The sequence below is a fragment of the Sphaeramia orbicularis genome, chromosome 1 (assembly GCF_902148855.1).
Source record: "Sphaeramia orbicularis chromosome 1, fSphaOr1.1, whole genome shotgun sequence".
Classification (NCBI taxonomy): domain Eukaryota; kingdom Metazoa; phylum Chordata; class Actinopteri; order Kurtiformes; family Apogonidae; genus Sphaeramia; species Sphaeramia orbicularis.
The window spans coordinates 42,042,845-42,063,246 of record NC_043957.1 but is presented as its reverse complement, the minus strand read 5'-3'; the positions used below and the strand labels follow the sequence as shown (position 1 = coordinate 42,063,246).

Sequence of the window (20,402 nt, the reverse complement as noted above, 5' to 3'; positions counted from 1 at the left end):
AGTAAATGAGTAGCGTGTCACAAGATCGGAGGCCCTGCTGTTTATTTCTGTAGAGTGATATGACCTGTAGGAGTTCACCGCAGCGTCCAGGCTCACCGTGTTCCTCTCAGTCAGAATCTGAAACTGATAAACTCCCTTAGAAGTATCTAAATAAAAAAACCTCTTTGTTGTGACTTTTACTTCCTCCAGCAGCATGCATCACATAATCTTAAAATCCACACAATATTCTTAAAAAAATGACACTAATTTCTTATAATTAGTCATGCAGATTCAACACAAACATGTGAAACAATAATGAACTTAATGAAAGAGAAGTGAGAACTGTGGCTGACCCTTCAGGACACATGATGTCCTCACACTGTGGTTCACCAGCTCCACTGTCAGCATGCTGACTGTGACAGGATCGAGCAGGAAAGAGAGTTAAGTCACATTGCTGAGGAGGAGAAAACTCCAGCAACATATCTGTTCTCTATCCTTTTGTTTGTGGGGATTAAGTGCACGACAGATTTTCTTGTAGGCACACTGATTCTGATCAACATTTCAGCTTTAAATTGATCAAATAGTGAGAACTTATCACAAATAAAAGTTGCAAAGTGGCATTAAGATATTCAGTTTATTATTTATTCAAGTATGAGAAGGTACAACTAGTATATTTTTGCTTAAAGCATAACTTGGCTAATCATTTTAAAGAGCAAAATTTCCTCATTTTACATTTACTGTTTTGTTTCCAAACACCATCCAAACTTGCACCCTCCTAATTCATGTCCCAGCGTCAGTTCTCTTTTGCCCCCTTCTTTTTACTTTGTCTTCTCTTTTTTCTTCCTCTCATCGATGTACCTGTCACCCTCATTCCTCTGGTTCACTCAAGCTCAAAGGAGAGCAGTGGGGAGGGGGAGGACAGAGTAACAAGGAAGGTGAGGAGAGGAGGGTTAGAAAAAAAGAAGAAGAAGGAGGAGGGGGGGGTAGATGGAGAGGAGAGAGAGGCTAATAAACACAGAGGAGGGGACCGAATGTTCTCTCTCCGATCTCCTCAGGCCTCCCTCAGCGTAAGAAAGCCCTTCAAAGTCAAACTGGCCCGAAGAATTTCAGGTCAGATGGAGTGCGTTAAGTGACCGCCTCCAACCAACTTCACCACGGCGGGATGATTCCAGTTCATTTACTCCAAGAGCCCCCCTGCCACCAGGGCCTTCACATTTGTCCACTCAAAAAAAAAAACAAAAACACACACACACACACACACACACACACACACAAAAAGCCTCATTTTTTAAGCAGTTTTAGATAGAACTGTTCCCAATTCATTCATTTCAGAGCACAAGCTGAGATCTCACCAAGACAATCACTAAATCAATCAGCATTAGTGTTTAACTATCAACAATCATCAGTATCTTACCTCCGTTACAGAAGATAAAGTCTTTCCAGTGAACTTTAACATACACCCTCCACCAGACTCTAATTCCTCATGCACAAGTGCTTTGAGTTCAGTCTTATTGTAAAGCAGAACAGGATAAAAAGGTCAAATGCAACTGATTATTACCACATAGCCCCCCCCCCCCCCCCCCCTAAAACACACATGCACACAGCTTCATAGTTACGACTAATCAGAAGAGCTGGTTTAGCTTTAGCACTAGCCCAAAGGGGCTTTTGCTTCTCTAGGCAAACACATTCCTCAGGCTAATCAGCTAGCCCATTCAAGGCTATGGCAGACATTGTTTCTGACAATTAGTACTGACGTTGACAGTGTCACACACTCGTGACAAAGGCTTTAGTGGCCTTAGTGTGTGTGTGTGTATGTGTGTGTGTGTGTGTGTGTGTGTGTGTGTGAATGGAGAAACCAACAAGAGGCTTGAAAAGTTGGTGATGTATATACACCGACTGAAGAATTGAACACCAACATCTCCACTTGTCGTTCTGTCAGCATCCCTCACAGCCACAGTTATAGCACAGACTTAAGGGTACACAAACAAGGGCACACAGTTAAGAGAATGTGTGTCACACTCACAAAAAAACACAATTAGACATTTAATATCTCACTCCTAAATTGTTTGCGTTTGACGCTATGGCAATTCCTGTCATTAAAGGATACAGCATAGCATAGGATAGAATAGAATAGAATAGAATAGAATAGAATAGAATAGAAATTATTTATTTATTCTCAGACTGGGATGGATTACCCGGGAATTTGTAGGGTGGGGGGACGGATGGGGTGGAAAATCCAAATCATTGTTTTTTCTTGTATGACTATTTCTTTTTACCTTGATTCCAATAAAAAGAACATTGAAAAAAATAGAATAGAATAGAATAGAATAGAATAGAATAGAATAGAATAGAATAGAATAGAATAGAATAGAAGACACAAAGTTTAAATTTTTTGCTACTAAAAGTGTCTGAAATTAAGGACATTCTCTATTTGATCAGAGTATTTCTGTCTCTCTCTCACACACACGCCACACATGAACACACACATGCACACAACAAATATCTTTCTGTACAGGGGTAAAAGTCCACCTATAATATGGCGAAGGACCCGGAAGTTTGTGGGTTATGATACCAGCCACTGCATTTAGTCACAGAAGCTTTTTTTTTTTTTTTATCACCCACCTTAAACATACACACACATTCACTCGCAAACACACTTTTACATACAAACATACAGCGTCATGCCACTCCACTGGTTCCACTGGTTTCATTGCAAGGACAGCCTGATCTCTGTTCCAATCACTGATTGGTTTAACTGCCTTTGTTGTGTATTTCCAATCATTGTGGCCATTGCAAAAGTGGTCAAACAGGGAAGTTAGCTGACCTGTAAATCTGTCACTCCAAAGAAAGAAAAAATGATTTCACCATGATGATAGGCACAGGTTTTAAGGTTTTGTAAATAATTATATTTAAGAGGTTCATAATTTCAATTATTCAAAGAATTACATTTTCAGTTTGTTTACAAGAAGCTCAAAAGCTGAGAAAAATCTGCCATTTCCCACAAAGACAATGCAAAATTTGGTAATTTCCAGAGCAACAAACTGATTCTTTTCGGCTGTTTTCTCAATAGATGCTGAAAATGACAAAAACACGAGCTACACTGACTTTTGACCTCTAAAATATTATCTATACATGGATTTTCAGAAAACCACAAACACACTTCACTGTCAGCTTTAACACCATACCTGTGTCCCAAACTGAGGAGTGCAGATCAAGGAGATGCAGCCGGCGTGTCTTGTGTTTAGGGGTCACTTTGCACATTCACTCTCGTCTAAAACCCACTCTCTCTGTCCATTCACTGTCCTTTGGTGGTGACAGGCTGTGGCAGTGGGAGAGTCTCCTTCCCTGCCTTGTCTGGGTGTTTGAGTGTGGAGGTAAGCAAAGGTGGTTATGTGTTTACTCAGTCTCAATGGCCAGAGGAGAGAGGTGGGGCCTCGGAGCACAGGTAACCCCCTCCTTCAGCCTCTCACAGCTGATAAGGAACACGACAAAAGGAAAGGTAAAGGATAAAAGGGCAGAGGGTGTGACGTTAGAGGATGATTGACAGCAATCAGGAAAAAGTCATGAGCTGGTGTTTACACAAAGTGTAGAGGTGTGATCATGGATACATTCTGTGTGTATATAATCAACTGCGATGTGTGATGAAAATGGATCATCCACAAAAATCCAACTGAAAAACTCATCTTTTCTGTGCAAGAGGGCAACATGAACAAAAAGTCAACCCCAAGTTCTTTAATAAAAGCAGCAAGTGAATATTCAGTGTGAAACAGGGCAGAAGAGTTTCAGTGTTTTGACACAAGTATTCATCTGACATACTTATGTACTAACTATAGCTCTCACAGCTGCTAATCTTAACCAGGCATATTGACCATCTTACTGTCTTGCTTAAGTTTCAGAATTACTAAACAGGAACTACAGGTGAGGCTCGTGGGAAGACCATTATTTAAGTACAGAAGCTAACCACAAATTAATTTATAACAAAAATCAGAGTCATCGCTTATTACTAAAGTTAAATAATAATAAAACAGAACATTTTTAACAGTTGCTCAGGTGAAAATAAATGTGAATCTAAAAGTAGTAATTGAGGAAAAGTCAGGAAATCACTCATTAATGGCCTGATTTGTCAACTGTAACACTAGAACCACAAGAAGTTGTTATATACCTGAAAAGGCCAAACTTACCCATGGCATCTCTGATCCATAATAATGTCATCTGTCATTATATTCAGTCCTTTTCTTCACTAAGGGATGCCTTTAGTCACTGCATGACTTTGCTCTATTTGCTGTATTGTGGTTGTCTGGTTTTATAAGTGAAGCCTTTAAGAACACAAATCCCTTTGCATAGACATCAGTACATATCAGTCTAAAATGATGGTGAAAATGGTTAATAGAAGAAAATGTTTGCATACATGTTTTGGACGGTCTGTCTCTTTTCCATTGTAAAATATATTTCAGTTAACAGACACACAGATTCTGTTGCCTAAAAACCTAACAGGTACAAATAATGTGAAATTCTATACATTTCTATCAGGAGTAAACTTCACCCCATGGCAATTTTCCACAATTTTAGGAAAAGCCCAAATCACCACTTAAGTAAAAACAGTCACTGGTAAATTTGACCCAATGCCAGTTCTATTAAGTCAAGATTTGTTTTTATTGAATCTCTTGATTGAAAATAGTTGTACAGTTGTGGCCAAAAGACTCAAATTTTGTTATAGAAAACTTTGCATAAAAGTTTTCATTGGAGTAGAAACTAAAAAAAGTACCTGCTTTAGTTTTCTTCTTCCCACTCCTTTTTGGGCAATACTTATTGAATTTATTTTGTTATTACTAGTGTACATGGCAGTTGCTATATTGTCTTGATCACCTCTATTTATTTATGTATTTGCTCTGCTGTTAGTTCTTTGTACACATAAAAGTTTTGTTCTTTGTTCTGCTCGAAACAAATAAACGAATGAAATGAAATAAACAGCACTTTTACATTGAAAAACAATTCTGAGAATGTTATTACTCTTTAAGTATCTTTGGCTTTTATTAGCAAATCAATAACATTTATAGAAAGAGTCAATTTTCATCACTGTCAAAACCTTCAGCCATGACTGAAGAGACATTTGACTGACCTAAATATCTGCATAATTAAGAGTATGATGTTTCATCAAATCATTTAAGAAGAAGAGAAGAGAGAATATTTAACTTAAAGGCTTTTTTCTTCCTTCTATAAAATCAACTTTTATTTGATGATGAGATGTTGGTTTAAATAACCCAGTGTGCTCAAGTTTAAACATTATTATTCTTCCGGTTATTTTGTGATGATGTGTTAGTTGATGGTAATTCCTCCTTTCACCGTGGTCGTCTCCTAACTATCCCAATTGTAAAACTATGTAATAATCAACAAGTATCAATTTCCTGGTTATGCTCTAAGTGTGAAATGAAAGTCACTTTGCAGCACTTCACAAAATGAACTGATAAATAAAAATGTGTTTTAAAAAAAAGGATGTAAACTGAACTAATAAGGTCACATTCCTGTCATTTTTCACAGAAACACAGACGGTGAGAGGGAGAGAAACCATGTTGACGATGTGTGGAAGTGTGCATAACCTTAAAGAACCCTTAAGGAGAACGGGGTCTATTCTCTTATCAGATGGGGTGTCGTTCTACTCCAATGAAAAATGTGCGTTTGTGTGTGTGCTGCTGCTATTGCACAAGTGACACATTAACCAGTGACTCTGTTAATGAAGGACATGCAATCACTGATTCTTAAGGTTTTGGCAGCTCTCTCACACACACACAGTAGATGTAGATAGTCAGTTCAAAGTTCAGAGATGGAGAAATTTAATCTCTGCCCAACATGGTGTAATAAGGCTGCAGTGAAGGCCATACACAGCTATAAAGCATTTTAAAGCTGGAAAAGACCATGATTCATAGACCAAAATGACTTTATTACAGGTCGACCATATCTACAAGCACACACACCTCAAGTCAAGTCAAGTCATATCAAGTTAAGACAGGTTTATTTGTGTAGCCGTATCACGCACAGTGTCTTAATGATCTTCATAAGATCAAAACGTCAGTGTTTTCTGACCCACTTTCTGACCCATCTGCTTTTTCAAAAAATAAGAAGAAATTTAAGACTTGAGGAGAAAGAAAAAAAACAGGGAGAACCCCCCCCAGGTAGTAGGAGGCATCGATGGGGGAAAAGATAACGACATAGAATGATAAGAAATTAAATCAATCACTTAAAGTATAGAAGGAAAACCAGGAATTTGATCCAATGTAAGCCTCATTTACACACACACACATACACACACACACACACACACACACACACACACACACACACACACATCCTAAATATGCACACAAAAAGGTGCTAGAGCAGAGAGACATGACCGTCAGGAGGGTGGTGGTGATAGCCATCAGCTCAGTTTTAATGGAGACAGAGACATGGGGGAACCGGCCCTGCAGGTCTGAAATGAACCCACACAATCTGGAAGTAACTGTACACAAACAGCTTTACAACGGTCACAGCTGAGAATCTGAACTGAGAACCATAGATGACTGAGGCCCTGTCCATATGAAGACAGTTTCGGTAGTATCCGCAAAAGTTTTGTATCGGATAGGCCTTTTGTCCACACGAAACTGGCATTTTCAGTCACTGAAACCACATCTTTTTTGAAACCGGGTTCCAGAGTGAATAAATTTTAAAAGGCTGGTTTCATGTCTTAATCTGTATGACCAAACTGCAACTTTTCTAAAACAATGATGTCATAGCCCCGTCTCTCTAACCTTTCACCCAGTAGCAAGACACCACTTAAAGGTGCGGGAGACTTTCGTGACCAATTTTTCATCAAGTCTGTAAAACCTCAGTCATATCCTTAGTATCACGAATCTGTAAGTCTTTCTGTGATTATTCACCTGAATCTCTTGCATTACGGTGAACAATTTCAAAGTGCCATCCACCATAAACAAAACGTGTGTTTATAAACAGAGCCCGTAGGTAGCTCGGGCATCTTCAGAATTTTGTCGCAACATGCATTGTGGGAAAGGGAGGTTTGCGCAGCCACCTGACAGGTATATATTCTATGGATATATTATACCTGATATATTATATGGATGAAAAAAACATGCGGAAGTGTCTGAAATGTGGAAATGGCTGGAGGAATATGTACAGAGGGAAGGGAGCTCCTGCCGTTTGCGCGTCATGTCTTTAGCAGCTGCCGCTGTCAGGTGGCTGCGCGAGCCTCCATTTCCCACAATGGATGTCACGACAAAATTCCAAAGATGCCCGAGTTATCTCCCGACTCTGTTTGTAAAACATATGGTTTGTTTTTGGTGGATGGCACTTCGAAACTGTTCACCGTAATTCAAGAGATTCAGGTGAGTAATCACAGAAAGACTTACAGATTTGTGATACTGAGGATATGACTGAGGTTTTACAGATTTGATGAAAAATTGGTCATGAAAGTCTCCCGCACCTTCAACAACAACAACAATGGTAGACTACAGAGTAGAGCTCATGCTACAACAGCTATTGAGCTTATAGGAAATACTGAATCAAAACCTTCGGCTACTTTTTCATTACAATGAGCAACAAACAACCACATCTAACAAAATTCACTGCATGCTATTGGATCTACTGCGGAGAGGGGCAACCAGGAGGTAACATTGGATCAGACCCGATAGAACCAAGAAGGCTTTATGTGCATGCTCCATGTCGTCTTCTCCATTCTTTGCAAGAGCATTACTACGCCACATACAGACCTGGCATTTGTACTACATCGTTTTCAGTGGTTTTCAGTGGTTTCATGTGGACGCAGATATTTCCTGAAAACGACTCTGTGTTTACAGAGCACTTTTTTGAAAACAACAAAGAAAAAGATCAGATGAGAAAAGATGCGGATGTGGCCTAAAACACAGAACAAACACACTGTAGCTCAGCCGACACATCAGAAGTCTAATGGTGTAAACTGATACCTGTTTGTTAAAAGTTTCCCTGTATATTAGACTCATTTTTTAATTAGTAGGTTTGATATAATTTTTGATTTATTATACTGCATTTGTTTTGGCAGTATTTGGAAAGTAACACAAATTTTGCAGTTTTGTCTCTGTACACTACCACAGTGGATGCGAAATGACACAATCAATGAATGAATGAAGTGTGGATTTTCAGTTTTAATTCAAGGGGTTTAACTAAAATATTGCATTAATTGTTGAGGAATGACAACCAACCAGAAGTCCCTCCATTTTCAGAGGCTCAACAGTAACAGCTTCATGTCCAGATGTGACCTACTCCATGGTTATTCTATGACAATACCTTGGTCACAAATGTGGTTCATGCAGGGGGAGGCTCAGCAAACTCCAACTCATAACGTGGTGCTGTGGCTTAGCTGGTTAAAGTGCCTGTCTAGTAAACAGGAGATCCCAGGTTCTAATCCCAGCAGTGCCTCACCTAAGATTTTAGGGGCAGAAAGCCTAGAAGGTCGGAGAAGCGACTTGTGACCAAAGGGTTGTGGTTCAATCCCCCAGCAGAGAAATCCTTGACTGATGTGTTCTTTTGGGGGCATTTCGCCCAGGGGCGGAATTACATCCTGCGTCAATGATGTGTTGTGTTTGATGGAGGTTCTTGTGTCAGCACAGTGTCATAATCCGGTTATCCCCTAACCCTGACATGTAGAATGTAACCCCGGACCTGGGCAAAATGCCCCCAAAAATAGGAGTGTTGTTACATGAGCTCATTAGCCTCTGGTTGCCACAGTACTGTGGTGATATATGGCATATACTCACGACAACAAAATAATGTCAATCCGCAAAAGTTTAATATCGTTTCGACCTTTCGTCCACATGACATCGGCATTGTTGGTGTCCTGGTTATGTTAAGAAGGACCTCATGCACCGGCTCACTGCATTCTTCTGTGATTTAAATGTATTCTGTGGCTCTGTCTGTGTTTGTGTACAGTGCCACATATCGGTGTGGCATACATATTACACTGTTTTAATCCAGTTTTCTCCCGTTTCCACCTAGATGCAGATATTTCTTGAAACAAACATGTATAGACATGAAACTTTTAGAATCCACAAAGAATGGTACTCTAGACTTTTCCTGTAACCGGATAGGCACATGGCATGTGCTCATTGCCACATTACTGTGGCAGCAGGGTTACCAGTCTACACATGATATAACGAGGGCACTGATTGGCTCTGTAGTAATAGACAAATGAGAAAGTTAGTCCCACAGTACTGCAGCAATAGCCACTTTGATATAGAATATATATCATGGTGACATTTTTTTTTCATCCCTGGGTATGTATACTGATGCTGAAATCAAGAATCCAGTACTGGTAAGCTTCAGTTTTCATTTACACATGCACTTCTACACATTCTCCTGCACCTCCACACACACATACTGTATTATGTATTAGTTTCCACTCAGTATCAGGTGCTTTTCAAACTGATAACCATGTTTGAAAATGATTAGGAGCTGGGTCAAAGCAACAGGCGATGTAGACTCTTCAACAAGCATACTTACTGAAATAGTTTTCATGTTCTCAAAAGATTTCTTTCACTTTCTACAAGGCCATCGATTAAATTCATTTCAATTCATCTCAGTTCAATTGATCCTCATCTTCTTTAGAATCAGAAAAGTTTCTGTGAAAATGTAAGAATCATAATGTCACTGTGTGGATGTGTGAATTTCAACACATGCTGCTAGAGGATTTCTGCAAAACAAAGTGCTTGTTTGTGACAAAAATACTTCCAACAGGCAACAGATTAAACATTCAGGCTACATAAGAGGATCTGTTGGTGTGTGTGTGTGTGTGTGTTTGTGCGTGCGTGCATGCATGCATGTGTGTGCACACGGGTGCATGTGTGTGAACAGTGCTGGGGTAAAGCAGGTGGAAATGTGACTGTCAGTGATCCTTGTCATGCACTGGAGCTGTGATTTTGACCATGAAGTCTACGTTTGTCAGTCAGTCTGTCTGTCTGTCTGTCTGCCTGCCTGTCTGCCTTACACCGCCCATTTACACATCATCTCTGTCACTTTCTACTATGGGAGCATTATTAAAGAGGTATTAAAACTGTAACTTCACTAAAAAATCTAAAGAAAAATCACATTCAACTACAACATGAAGCAAACAGTTTAAAATGTGAATATTTGGAATGTGCACCAATAACATTGGTCTACAAGTAAAATGCTCCAGAATAACAGTAATGAAACTTTACCAAGTTTGAGTCAAAAATGCTGTTTGGCTGTAGTTTCCAAGATACAGTCTTGGGTCAAAATGATTGAATGGGTTTTACTCTAAAGGAATGTTTATCTCAGAGCAACCACATCTACTTCAAAACATTGAGTGCACATTGTAATACATTCACTTTTCAGGTTCTTTCTAAAGGAAGATTTATAAATCTATTGTATAAATGTACATAAACCAATAAGTGGAGTAACATGTTATCACATACATTGAAAACATCAGCTAACCAATACTTTTGTCATTTGTTTCATTGGCTTTCATTGACAAATAATTAACTTCTATGCAAAGATTATATTTGTGTCACTGCTAAAATGTTTGGCCATGACTGTATGTTTTTCTTCCATGGAAAAATAGAACTAATGTTTGTGGCACTGGTTCTGTCAGAGTGCTGCATAGGTTAAGTCTGAAAAAGTAGGAAAAAATTAAATAAAAATGGGACACTTGTGGTTTACTTACTCTTTATTTTACCCTTATTATTATTGGGTTGGGGGGCAAGTCTTAGTAATGACAGGATGACTAACTGACTAAAATGACAAAATAAAGGTAAATTTTTTTTTGCATAGATGCATGTGTTGCTGCCTCATCTTTTTAAGACTTTATAAGAATATGTAAGGACATAAAATATAACTAAAAGTGACTCAAAATAAAAGACAAACTCATTCATTTCTACAAAGAAAAAAAAAACTGAAACTAAAAGCTGCTGTATATAATAATCACCATCAATTTCACCTTTCTCTGGCCAAGATTCACCTAATTTTGAGTTAAGTTTAAAGATTCAACAGAGAGAGACTGAGCGCCTGCATGCATGTGATTTGTGAACACAGACTACACACAATGTCTGTGTGTGTAAGGAAAGACACAGAAAAATGTCAGATGTTAAAGTGTGAAAATGCTGATGTACTTAAAATCTTGACTAGTGGCAACAGGGAAACGTCTGGCTGTGTTCAGCTGTAAGACTTCCTGATTCAAAGGGTCATCTCACATCCTGTAACTTGCTGTCAACCAATCCCAGCATCGCACTTATGATTAACCAAAATGACTCAGCACAAAAGGAGAGCGCTTTCTGCCCTCATACCACACACACACACACACACACACACACACACACCTACACACACCCTCACACACACACACACACACACACACCTACACACACCCTCACACACACACACACACACACACAACACACACAAAGGATCTGACATTAACGTCCTACGTTTTTCTTCCATCCTGATGAAAGATGTTTCCCCTTTTGCCTAGAATTTGGTCAGCTGACATTCTGTGACTGAATCATGTGGTTTGTCACCGTCCAATGGCAACACAGGACCAGTGTATGTTTAGGTGGTACAATCACTGCCAAGGTCAAAAAGAGCAGGAAAGGAGAGCGACACAGAGAGACCGAGGGGTTATATCAAGAAAAGACTTGAACACAACAGAGGGAGTCATTATCATGACTGTTGACCACGCTAAAGCTGCACATTATCTGGTTAGTAACCACTGTAACGTCAACAAGGATGACTGTCCTCTCCCCAAACACTGCGAAACAACACTAATTAACATGTGATCGGGTACAAGCTGCACTGAATAACAGAATAAAACTAAAAACAAACAGCAAAACTGAGAGAAAAACATCCAGTTGTAGTTTTGGTTTTGTTCCAAGTTTTACTTTACAAGAACTGCACCAGTTTCACAAATGACATCCGATCATGTCTAAACATACATTAAATTTGCACAATTAAGATAAGCTCATTGAATTATATCAGCTAAAAATACGCTGGAGCTGGCCCAAAATATTTGTACCTCTTCTCATGAAATTATTGTGACAATATGATTTATTCTTTATAGATACTGATAGTTACTGATGTGTAGAAATAGGAATTAAAACTGGAATGTGCCTGAAAACCAAATGATTCCAACTTTATGGGCAACAGTGTATTTTCACTTATTAGGTAGCATATAACATCTTCATATTTCAATAATTTCTAAAATACACAACATATTTTCTCACTTGCCAGAGCTAAAAAGGCAGTGTTCATCATCTTTTGTCAAGCTTTCCGCAACTCTAGTACTTAATTTTGTCTTTGTGTGTGAATGCTGCAAAGTTTGTGCTGTTATTCTCATTTAAAACTCCAAAGCATCTTCACACAAGGCTAAAAAATAATAAACCTACAAATAAAATGCAAAGTTTTCTCTAAATAAATTATGAGCTTGCAGCTGTAACTAGAATCACTTTCATTAACATGCATGTATTTTGTAGGTGTTCAGACACTTTATCTTTGGCAATCTTAGACCTGTAATTTTCACCATCCTTAATTTTCACCTGGAAAGACAACTTGTTCTTGTCATAGTCACACACACATACACACACTCACACTCACACCAGGAAAGTGAGAAGGGAAAATAAAACAGGGAGATAAGAGCTGAATGAAAAGCTGGAGGAATTCCACGTCCGCAAATTCTAGCTAACGCCCCTTAAATACAGATCCTCTAAACACAATAGCTACACCGCTAACCAGTGTCACGCACACTCGAAACAGGAGTTTTATGGCATGAAAAGAAAATATATCCTGAGAAAACTAAAACGCAGTGTAATCCCTGTGATCACCTGCTGCCTTTCTGAATGACAAGATGAAACTCCTCAAGATACAAAAGGGAAAGCATGGGAGTGTGTGAACGTAGGAGAGAGGGAAGGTGTGTAAAGGTCACATGAGAGGAGGGATATGAGCCGACTACATTTACATGTGTTTTAATATTCCACAATGACAATATTCAGAATTTGATATAGTCATGTAAACAGCATACACTGTTTGGAAATTCAGAATGAGCCCATTTCCAGTTACAGTATCTGGACTGTAACAGTATTATATGGGTTTTATGAGTATTCCTTGAAAATTAAAAAAAAAAAAAAAAAAAAAAGATATATATTTCATTTGGACTTTCTACCTCAGTTTGTGCCACACCACATTTTATAAACCAAGTTGTGTAAGAAATGTCCAAATCTCTGAAATACTCACATAACACCAGGTTTGGCACAAATATCAAAATACCAATCTTTATTGTATGTGTATATTTAACATTTCTTTAACTGGAAAGTCCTGGTCTGACCAAAACCAGTCCGCAGAAAATCACAATTCAAACATGACAAAAATCTATTTAATTATAATACTGATTAAAAAAGAAAAGGGTAAGGTACGTGAGACAAAAGTCAAACATGGTGGAGGGAGGTAATCTTCACATGGCCAAACAAGTTCTCCACCCCAAAACTTTGGAAAAATAGCACTTTTTTAAATCCAAATCTGAATTTTTCATCCATATATGTGTACACCATCATAAAAATTTACACACATTCAAGTACAACTGAGACTTAAGTTAAAGAAAAGGGAACCCTAAAGAAACCTGAATAAAAAAACCCACTCCCAGTCATTGCCATCAAACTGGGTAATACTAAATACGTCTACCATAAGAGGTAGTATCAAGCTGCACTTAGTTCCTGGAATATGTTCAGAAAAGGGCCCCAGTTTCCATATTTGACGTATAAATGACATGAGCACCAACCTGCTGTCCAAACATGCAGAAGATGCCAGAATGTACACAGTAATGTCGATCACCTAGGACTAGACTGCCTTATTTGGAACAACTGTAATAATAGGAATATTTGCTTATAAACAAGCACTAAAATTCTGCTACTACTGTGAGTTTGACTCTCACGTAAACATATTCCATGTGAATTAGACCTTTTTCTGAATGAAGCTTTTTCTAAATGAAATATACGGGTATTGGTCCAGGTTTAAGAGGATTCTTTGAACATGTATACAGTGCACGTGGAATATGCGTCTCCTTTGTGGGTTTTATCTCAGGTTGTGGCACACAGCCTCTGGGGTACAGATAAAGAGGTGAATGTGCCAAAAGAGAAGAAAGAAGTCCACATTTCTGGTCCAAGGAGAAACACATCCACATTGTGACAAAGGATATCGACAAGGTTTTGGATATGAGCAAATATCAAAAAACCTGACATTTTCAAGATGATGTCTGAAGTGCTGAAAGAGGCAGGCCAACTTTACAGAGTGGAAGAACAGAGAGAACGAGGGTATGAACAGTTTCACGTCTGATTAAACTACAATATTTGCAGCTCATTAGGAAATTGGTTTACTTCAGAGTAAGAGCAAAGACTGAAATATTTTGTGCTTGTACATGCTGTCATTGCCTGCTTATAAATGTGTGTTTGTGACCAGTGTGCTGCTACCTTGTATCAGTTTTGTGAATGGGTTCACAGAGACTCTTGGAACATTCCATTCTAGAATGGATGTATGTGTGTATTATAGTTGTATCTCTTCCTTAGATTAAGTGTAGTTAGTTACTCTCCCAAAAAATACTGACTTGCACAAACACACACACACACTTACCTTCCTTGCCAAACTCAGATCACCCACTCCTCACACTCACCCACCCACACACACACACACACCTTGCCTCTTGGCCTGGGGTCCAGACAACCAGCCCATTGTGTTTAGTAACAGGTATGCAGAGAGGAGCCTGTTTCAGAACAGGCAATTGGATGCTCAGTGCGTGTGTGTGTGTGTGTGTGTGTGTGTGTGTGTGTGTGTGTGTGAGCAAGCTAATATGTCTTCTCTCCATTTTAAGCTGAAAAAAGAAACATTCAGCGAAAAGACGTAAAAAAAACTGGAGGTGAAATGAAGCATAATAACAGCATTAGCGTAAGAACAGGTTAGAGGATGGAGCAGTAGAGGAGGAAGAGGAGGAGGAGGAAGAAGATGGAGGGTTCAGCAATGTCACCACAAAGGGGGGCGGAAAGGTTACACAAGAGTCAAAGGTGGGATGACAGAGCAGGGTGGGGGGAGGTGGGGGAGTTGTTCCATCCTTCACAGTGAGCGGAGGTCACCTGTTTACACTTTCAACGCTGTGTCTGTTCTTGACAAAACAGTGACAGAATTATATTAAAGGATCAGTTCACGTTACATCAAAAACACTCTGAAATGGAATGGAATTGTTTGTTTCATTTGCACCGGTTTTAAGATAAGGTATCAGATTTCTTTTGCAGTCCCAGTTCTTTTGGATAATCAGTTTTTTCTGTCAGCATCTACTTCAAAATGAAATAAATAATGAAAACAGTGACGACTGTCAAGAGTGAAGAGAACAGTTAATCTGTTCAGAGATATTACTGATGTCATTTCTCGGTGTCGTGTCAGATACAGTATCTCAAAACATGGACAACCCGGAGACTCTCTTGTGTTTACTTGACAACAGTCTCTCATGGTCCACTGGGCGGTCAGGAGGAAATACAGTACCATCATGTTGTTACACTGCCACTAACCAAAGGCTAGTAGTTGGGTGAATAAAACATGTCATATGATAAAGGTATTGCTGTAAATTTTAAAGCATGGCAGTTAACTTTTAATAGTTTTCTGCATCATCAAAATCTAGTTCACTAGCAAGAGAACAGATGCATTTTGTAAAGAATTTAGAAGCTGTCCTGCCGATGGGAGTATCACAACTCATAGCAATGACAAATGAGACAATCTGATTCAAGTCTTATTGAAAAGTAAAACATTTCAATCACCAGTTGTGGAAGAGGTATTCAGAACTTCTACATATCAATGTAAAAATACTCCTGTCTTGCATGACAAACTCCTACCTAAGTACCTACACAATATGGCTGAATTTATTTGGACACATTGAACTAAATACTGATAAAAATCTCATTGTAATTAATGTTTTTCTTTCATCTTTAGAGAGAATTTTGTTTACGCTGTCATCTACAATTACCAAATGCCCCCTAGTTTGTTTTTACTTAATTTTACTAACTACTGATATTTTATATCAGTATATATATATATATATATATATATATATATATATATACACATACACATATATATATATATATATATATATATATATACACATACATATATATATATATATATATATATATATATATATATATATATATATATATATATATAAAAACATATTTTTAATGTCATACCTCTAGATTTCTGAAATATTTATCACGTTCTAACCATAAATAATCATATTAAATCATAAGTATCTGGTTTCTCCAACTCTCACTCTGTAAGAAACCATCTTTAAACTCAAAATAAATATTGACAACAACTCACATGAACATTTTAATCATGGTTATATTTCAAATTGATGATTCTATAAGATGTAGGTGTGATGTGTCTCAACATTTTTGTCCATATAGTGTAATTATTAGCAGCAAAATATAGTAAAAGCATTGGACTAAAAGTTCCTCAGACTGATAAATTGTTATGTATGACATTATTAGATAATGAATGGTAAAGCATCAGTGTTTAGTAGCATGATACTGTTGACGTTTGACATCAGATAAGAACACCAGATAAAATGGAGAGTTTGTGATTCATATGAGAAGTTCAGATAGACATATCTGTTTTTTACACTTTTTCTCTTATCTTTGACTTACAGTGAGAAATTGGATGACATGTTGTGGATGATGTGTTGTATTTTCAATCTTTTTGTATCATCCATTGTGAAAACTTTTCAACCTCAAAGGAGAAGGCGTGGTCAGGCAAATGAAGTGGAGTATGAAGAACAATATTTGGATGAAATGTAGTGGATTGCCTGCTTTTAGTGTGAGTTACTGAAATAAACATCCCAATTAATATCCGAGAGCTAATATTATAAAAAAGTGGTTCACATAAGACTGTAAGACTTTATGACTCTCCCACAACACAAAAAACAATGGACTGGATGTAAAATTCTTTAAAACTGGAAAATTTCTAGTCTCATTTCTATTGAAAGTAGCTGCTTAGGACAAAATGTCATACAAACAGCAAGATAAGACAGAGAAATTCCAGATTATGTGGGTCATGTTTATTTTATTGATCAAAGAATTAGGGTAAATTTGAAAATACTAGTGCCGTCAAACGATTAAAATTTTTAATCAATCACAGGGTTGCTGTGGATTAATTTCAATTAATCACGATTAAATATCATTCATTTTTAATCTGTATTAAATGCACTTCATTTTGCATGAGCAAACAGACTCAAGAAAGAAGGGAATATGTATGTACTTAATGAGTTTGTTAAACTCCTCCAAAAGTTTCAACAAAACAACTTGAAACAAAACAACTTGAAACAACTGTTCCATCTTGGGTGTTTTGTTTTTTTTTTGTCTTCATATTTCCATCCAGAGGCCAACGTGCTGTTTAGTGTCTTCCATCTTTATGGGGTGGTTCTGGTGCCTGTCACTACCAGATCAACTGCCCATTTGCACATGTGTGAGGTTAACTCTACTGGACAAACTGCCCCAAATGCATTGGCAGAGACGTTCAGAGTCATTCTGAACTGCAGATGAGTTAATTGCGTTAAAATCTGTAATCAGATTAATCGTGATGATAGATTAATCTGGGTTAATGCGTTAATTTTGACAGCCCTAGAAAACACACAACTTAAATTGATTTTCTATGAGTAAACCACAGTATAGGTAGAGTGAAACCTCCATCTTCTATTTTATTATTGTGAGTTTTTTAGGAAGTGTGTATAATATGTGTATTATGACTTCTGATGATGGTCTGATGGTAATATTATAAATTAAAAAAGTGCTCAAAAAGTCATTAGGATCAACCTCCAGTGTAACCTTGACCCCGGTCATGGTTACACTGGAAATGTTGCTTTTCTGCACAAATGTCTTGTCTCTTTTTCCCTGTGTTACCTTGAATTTTGCCTGTCTCAACTCCCCTTCGTCTCAGCATTTTGGCTGGCCAGGGGAGCTAAAGAGGGAGGTGGACAGGGATGCAAAAGAAGGGAAGAATGCGGCCATTGTGCTTTCCAGGTATGTGTGTGTTTGTGACAAACAGAGAGGGAGAGAGGAGAGAGAGCGAGTGTGATCAGATCTAGTTACAGGTGTTTCATAAACAACACAATAGTGCTAACAGGTTCTCTCTCTCTCTCTTTCTCTCTATTCGCTGCATTAGTCTCTTTACTCCGCAGCTTTAGATTTCTGCTTCACTGTTGGTGGATTAGGCTTATGGCTTTGTTTCACACACACTACACTGAATCTGTGCTTCCCCATCACAAGCATGAGATGATCATGTGACAGTCATGTGACACAGCCATATACTACTACTTATGCTGCTTCTCTTCCTTACTCTTGAGAATAACAATTACTCATTAATGTCCTGCTTCTCCAAATGTCTCAATTTTAGATTAAAAAAAAAAAAAATTCTCTTCTCTTCCTATTGTCTGGTGTTTTTCCCAAATCATCTAAAGTCTGCTGGTTTTTTTGTCTTCCTGAAACTAGAGCAGGCCCAAACAATGCTGATATCACTAAGGTCACACTAGACTGTAGAAAAAAAATCTAGATATAAATTCTTGTCTTAGATGTCTGTCTGTCCCTTTTGCAATTGTGGAATGTGATACAGTGAGCTGAGAGATAAGTATCACTCTGAAGAAAGGTTCACCTCTTGAACCTTAATACAATCAGTGATGAAGCCACAGTCATTTTTTAAAGGAAAAGCAAACAGATCTATTTGAGTAACAGCCATGAAACTGCTCCGTTTTTGCTTTTGGTTTTGTTTGATGCAGTTTGGAAAAAGCATGTCATCACTTCATCAGGTTTGACCAGCACTTCAACACACCCATACCTTTCACACGCCTTCAACTGACAAGGTGGAAGTATTTATAGAATTCGCAAGAGAACTGATGATCTGTTAAGATGGACTAAACAATTACACGCACATAGTCACTGTCAGGAATCAGCCATAATGAAAGTGCAGCAGTTCTTTCACTCTGAAACTACTTCAAACTCTATGGATACTTCTGCATTAAAAAAAAAACCCAACTTGTGACTTTATGACTTTAGGAAATATAGAAGTGTAAGTCTTCAGTATTTTGCCATGTAGTGACAAAAAGTAACATATATTTAATGTTTAAGTCCCTCTGAGTTGAAGAACTGAATCCTACATATTTGTTTTTTTTATTCTTGTGGATCTTATAAACTGGACTCTCACAGTTTTTGCCGTGCAGTCAGAGAGTCAGCGCTTCTTGGAAAATCAGCTGGATGTGAACGTTACACACAGAGACACATACTATGATTACACAATAACAAACTGGATCTTGTATCTATAGAGACATGGATTCACAGACGTACGTTTACACATCACACATCTAAATTTCATTTGTACAAGAGGACACCCAAGGCTAACTGGTGCCCTGTTCAACCAGTTTCTGAAACACACACACATGCACACGATGACTAGACAAGACAGCAACTGATCACACACACACAACCCCACACAAATAAACATAGAGTCCCTGTCCCATAACCTTGTAGTGAAGGTTACAGCAGTCAGCTGGTCAGCGTGAACACTGGACCAGCTGAAGAAATGTCCTTCCAGATACCCACTGAGTGAGCGTGTGTGTTAGTGTGTGTCAGTGTGTTTTAATCCTCCAGGTGAGAAAACACTCAAAGTCCCCCCACTAGCCTTACAAAAGGATGTGCAAATGTTGAGGTTCAAGAGAAAATCAGACAAAAAGAAAGTATAAGAGGCACACTGAGTTCACAGCAACCTGTAGGATGATGGGATGTGTAGTCACAGTGTCGTCGGTTGTTCTGCCACCATTCAAAGCCACGGTCCCGCTTGTCACTTTCTCATCTTCCTTTCCTCTTCCTCTCCTCTGTGGAGCTGTGTCAGGTTCACCCCAGCCTTTCGTTCGCTGTCAATGCGCCTCCTGTCTTCAATGACAGATCCCCCAGAACTCAATCAGAGGAGATCTCAAGAAGCTCACACACATCTAACAAACTCAGCACACACAGACACACGACACTCGGCGAGGACAAGTCAAAGTTTCTGTTCTCCTTTTGGTGTTTTTTTGGATTCTGACTCAGATCCTCTCTGTTTGTCCTCTCCTCTGCTCCAGTCAAGACAGCGTTTGTAGACGCAACAGCAGGAGACAGAGAGAGGGAGCGCACAAGGTCTCGAAGTGGAGGAGAGAGGAGAGAGGGAGCGCAGAAGGTGCCGGAGTTGAAGGAAAGAACTAGAGAGCAACAGGGAGAGGAGGGAGGGAGGGAGGGAGGGAGAGGAGGGAGGGAGGTGGAGATGGAGGGAGGAAGGGCAGTGGTAATTAGTGAGTCTGTACCTGACTCTCACTGACATAAGCCCCACATTCC

At 38.6% G+C, this 20,402-nt stretch overlaps 2 protein-coding genes across 9 annotated transcripts in view; one reads left to right on the top strand and one right to left on the bottom strand.

Annotated features, from left to right (window-relative positions):
- Positions 1–20,402, bottom strand: part of rbm47 (RNA binding motif protein 47) — a 35,148-nt gene that overhangs the window by 13,551 nt on the left and 1,195 nt on the right. For 5 of the 8 annotated variants that reach the window (XM_030138476.1, XM_030138503.1, XM_030138485.1 and 2 more), the window contains exon 1: positions 19,802–20,275. The gene's annotated coding sequence lies outside the window, so the exon portion shown is untranslated. Of the gene's footprint in view, positions 1–3,164; positions 3,357–19,801; positions 20,276–20,402 lie in introns of those variants that run through there. The other 3 variants (XM_030138450.1, XM_030138441.1, XM_030138457.1) reach the window with 2 other exon arrangements.
- LOC115417834 (putative methyltransferase NSUN7) overlaps positions 3,389–20,402 on the top strand; it is a 48,908-nt gene continuing 31,894 nt past the window's right edge. The window contains 3 exon segments of the mRNA XM_030131988.1: positions 3,389–3,478; positions 17,983–18,065; positions 20,121–20,352. Of these exon segments, the coding sequence (XP_029987848.1) occupies positions 3,389–3,478; positions 17,983–18,065; positions 20,121–20,352 (405 nt within the window).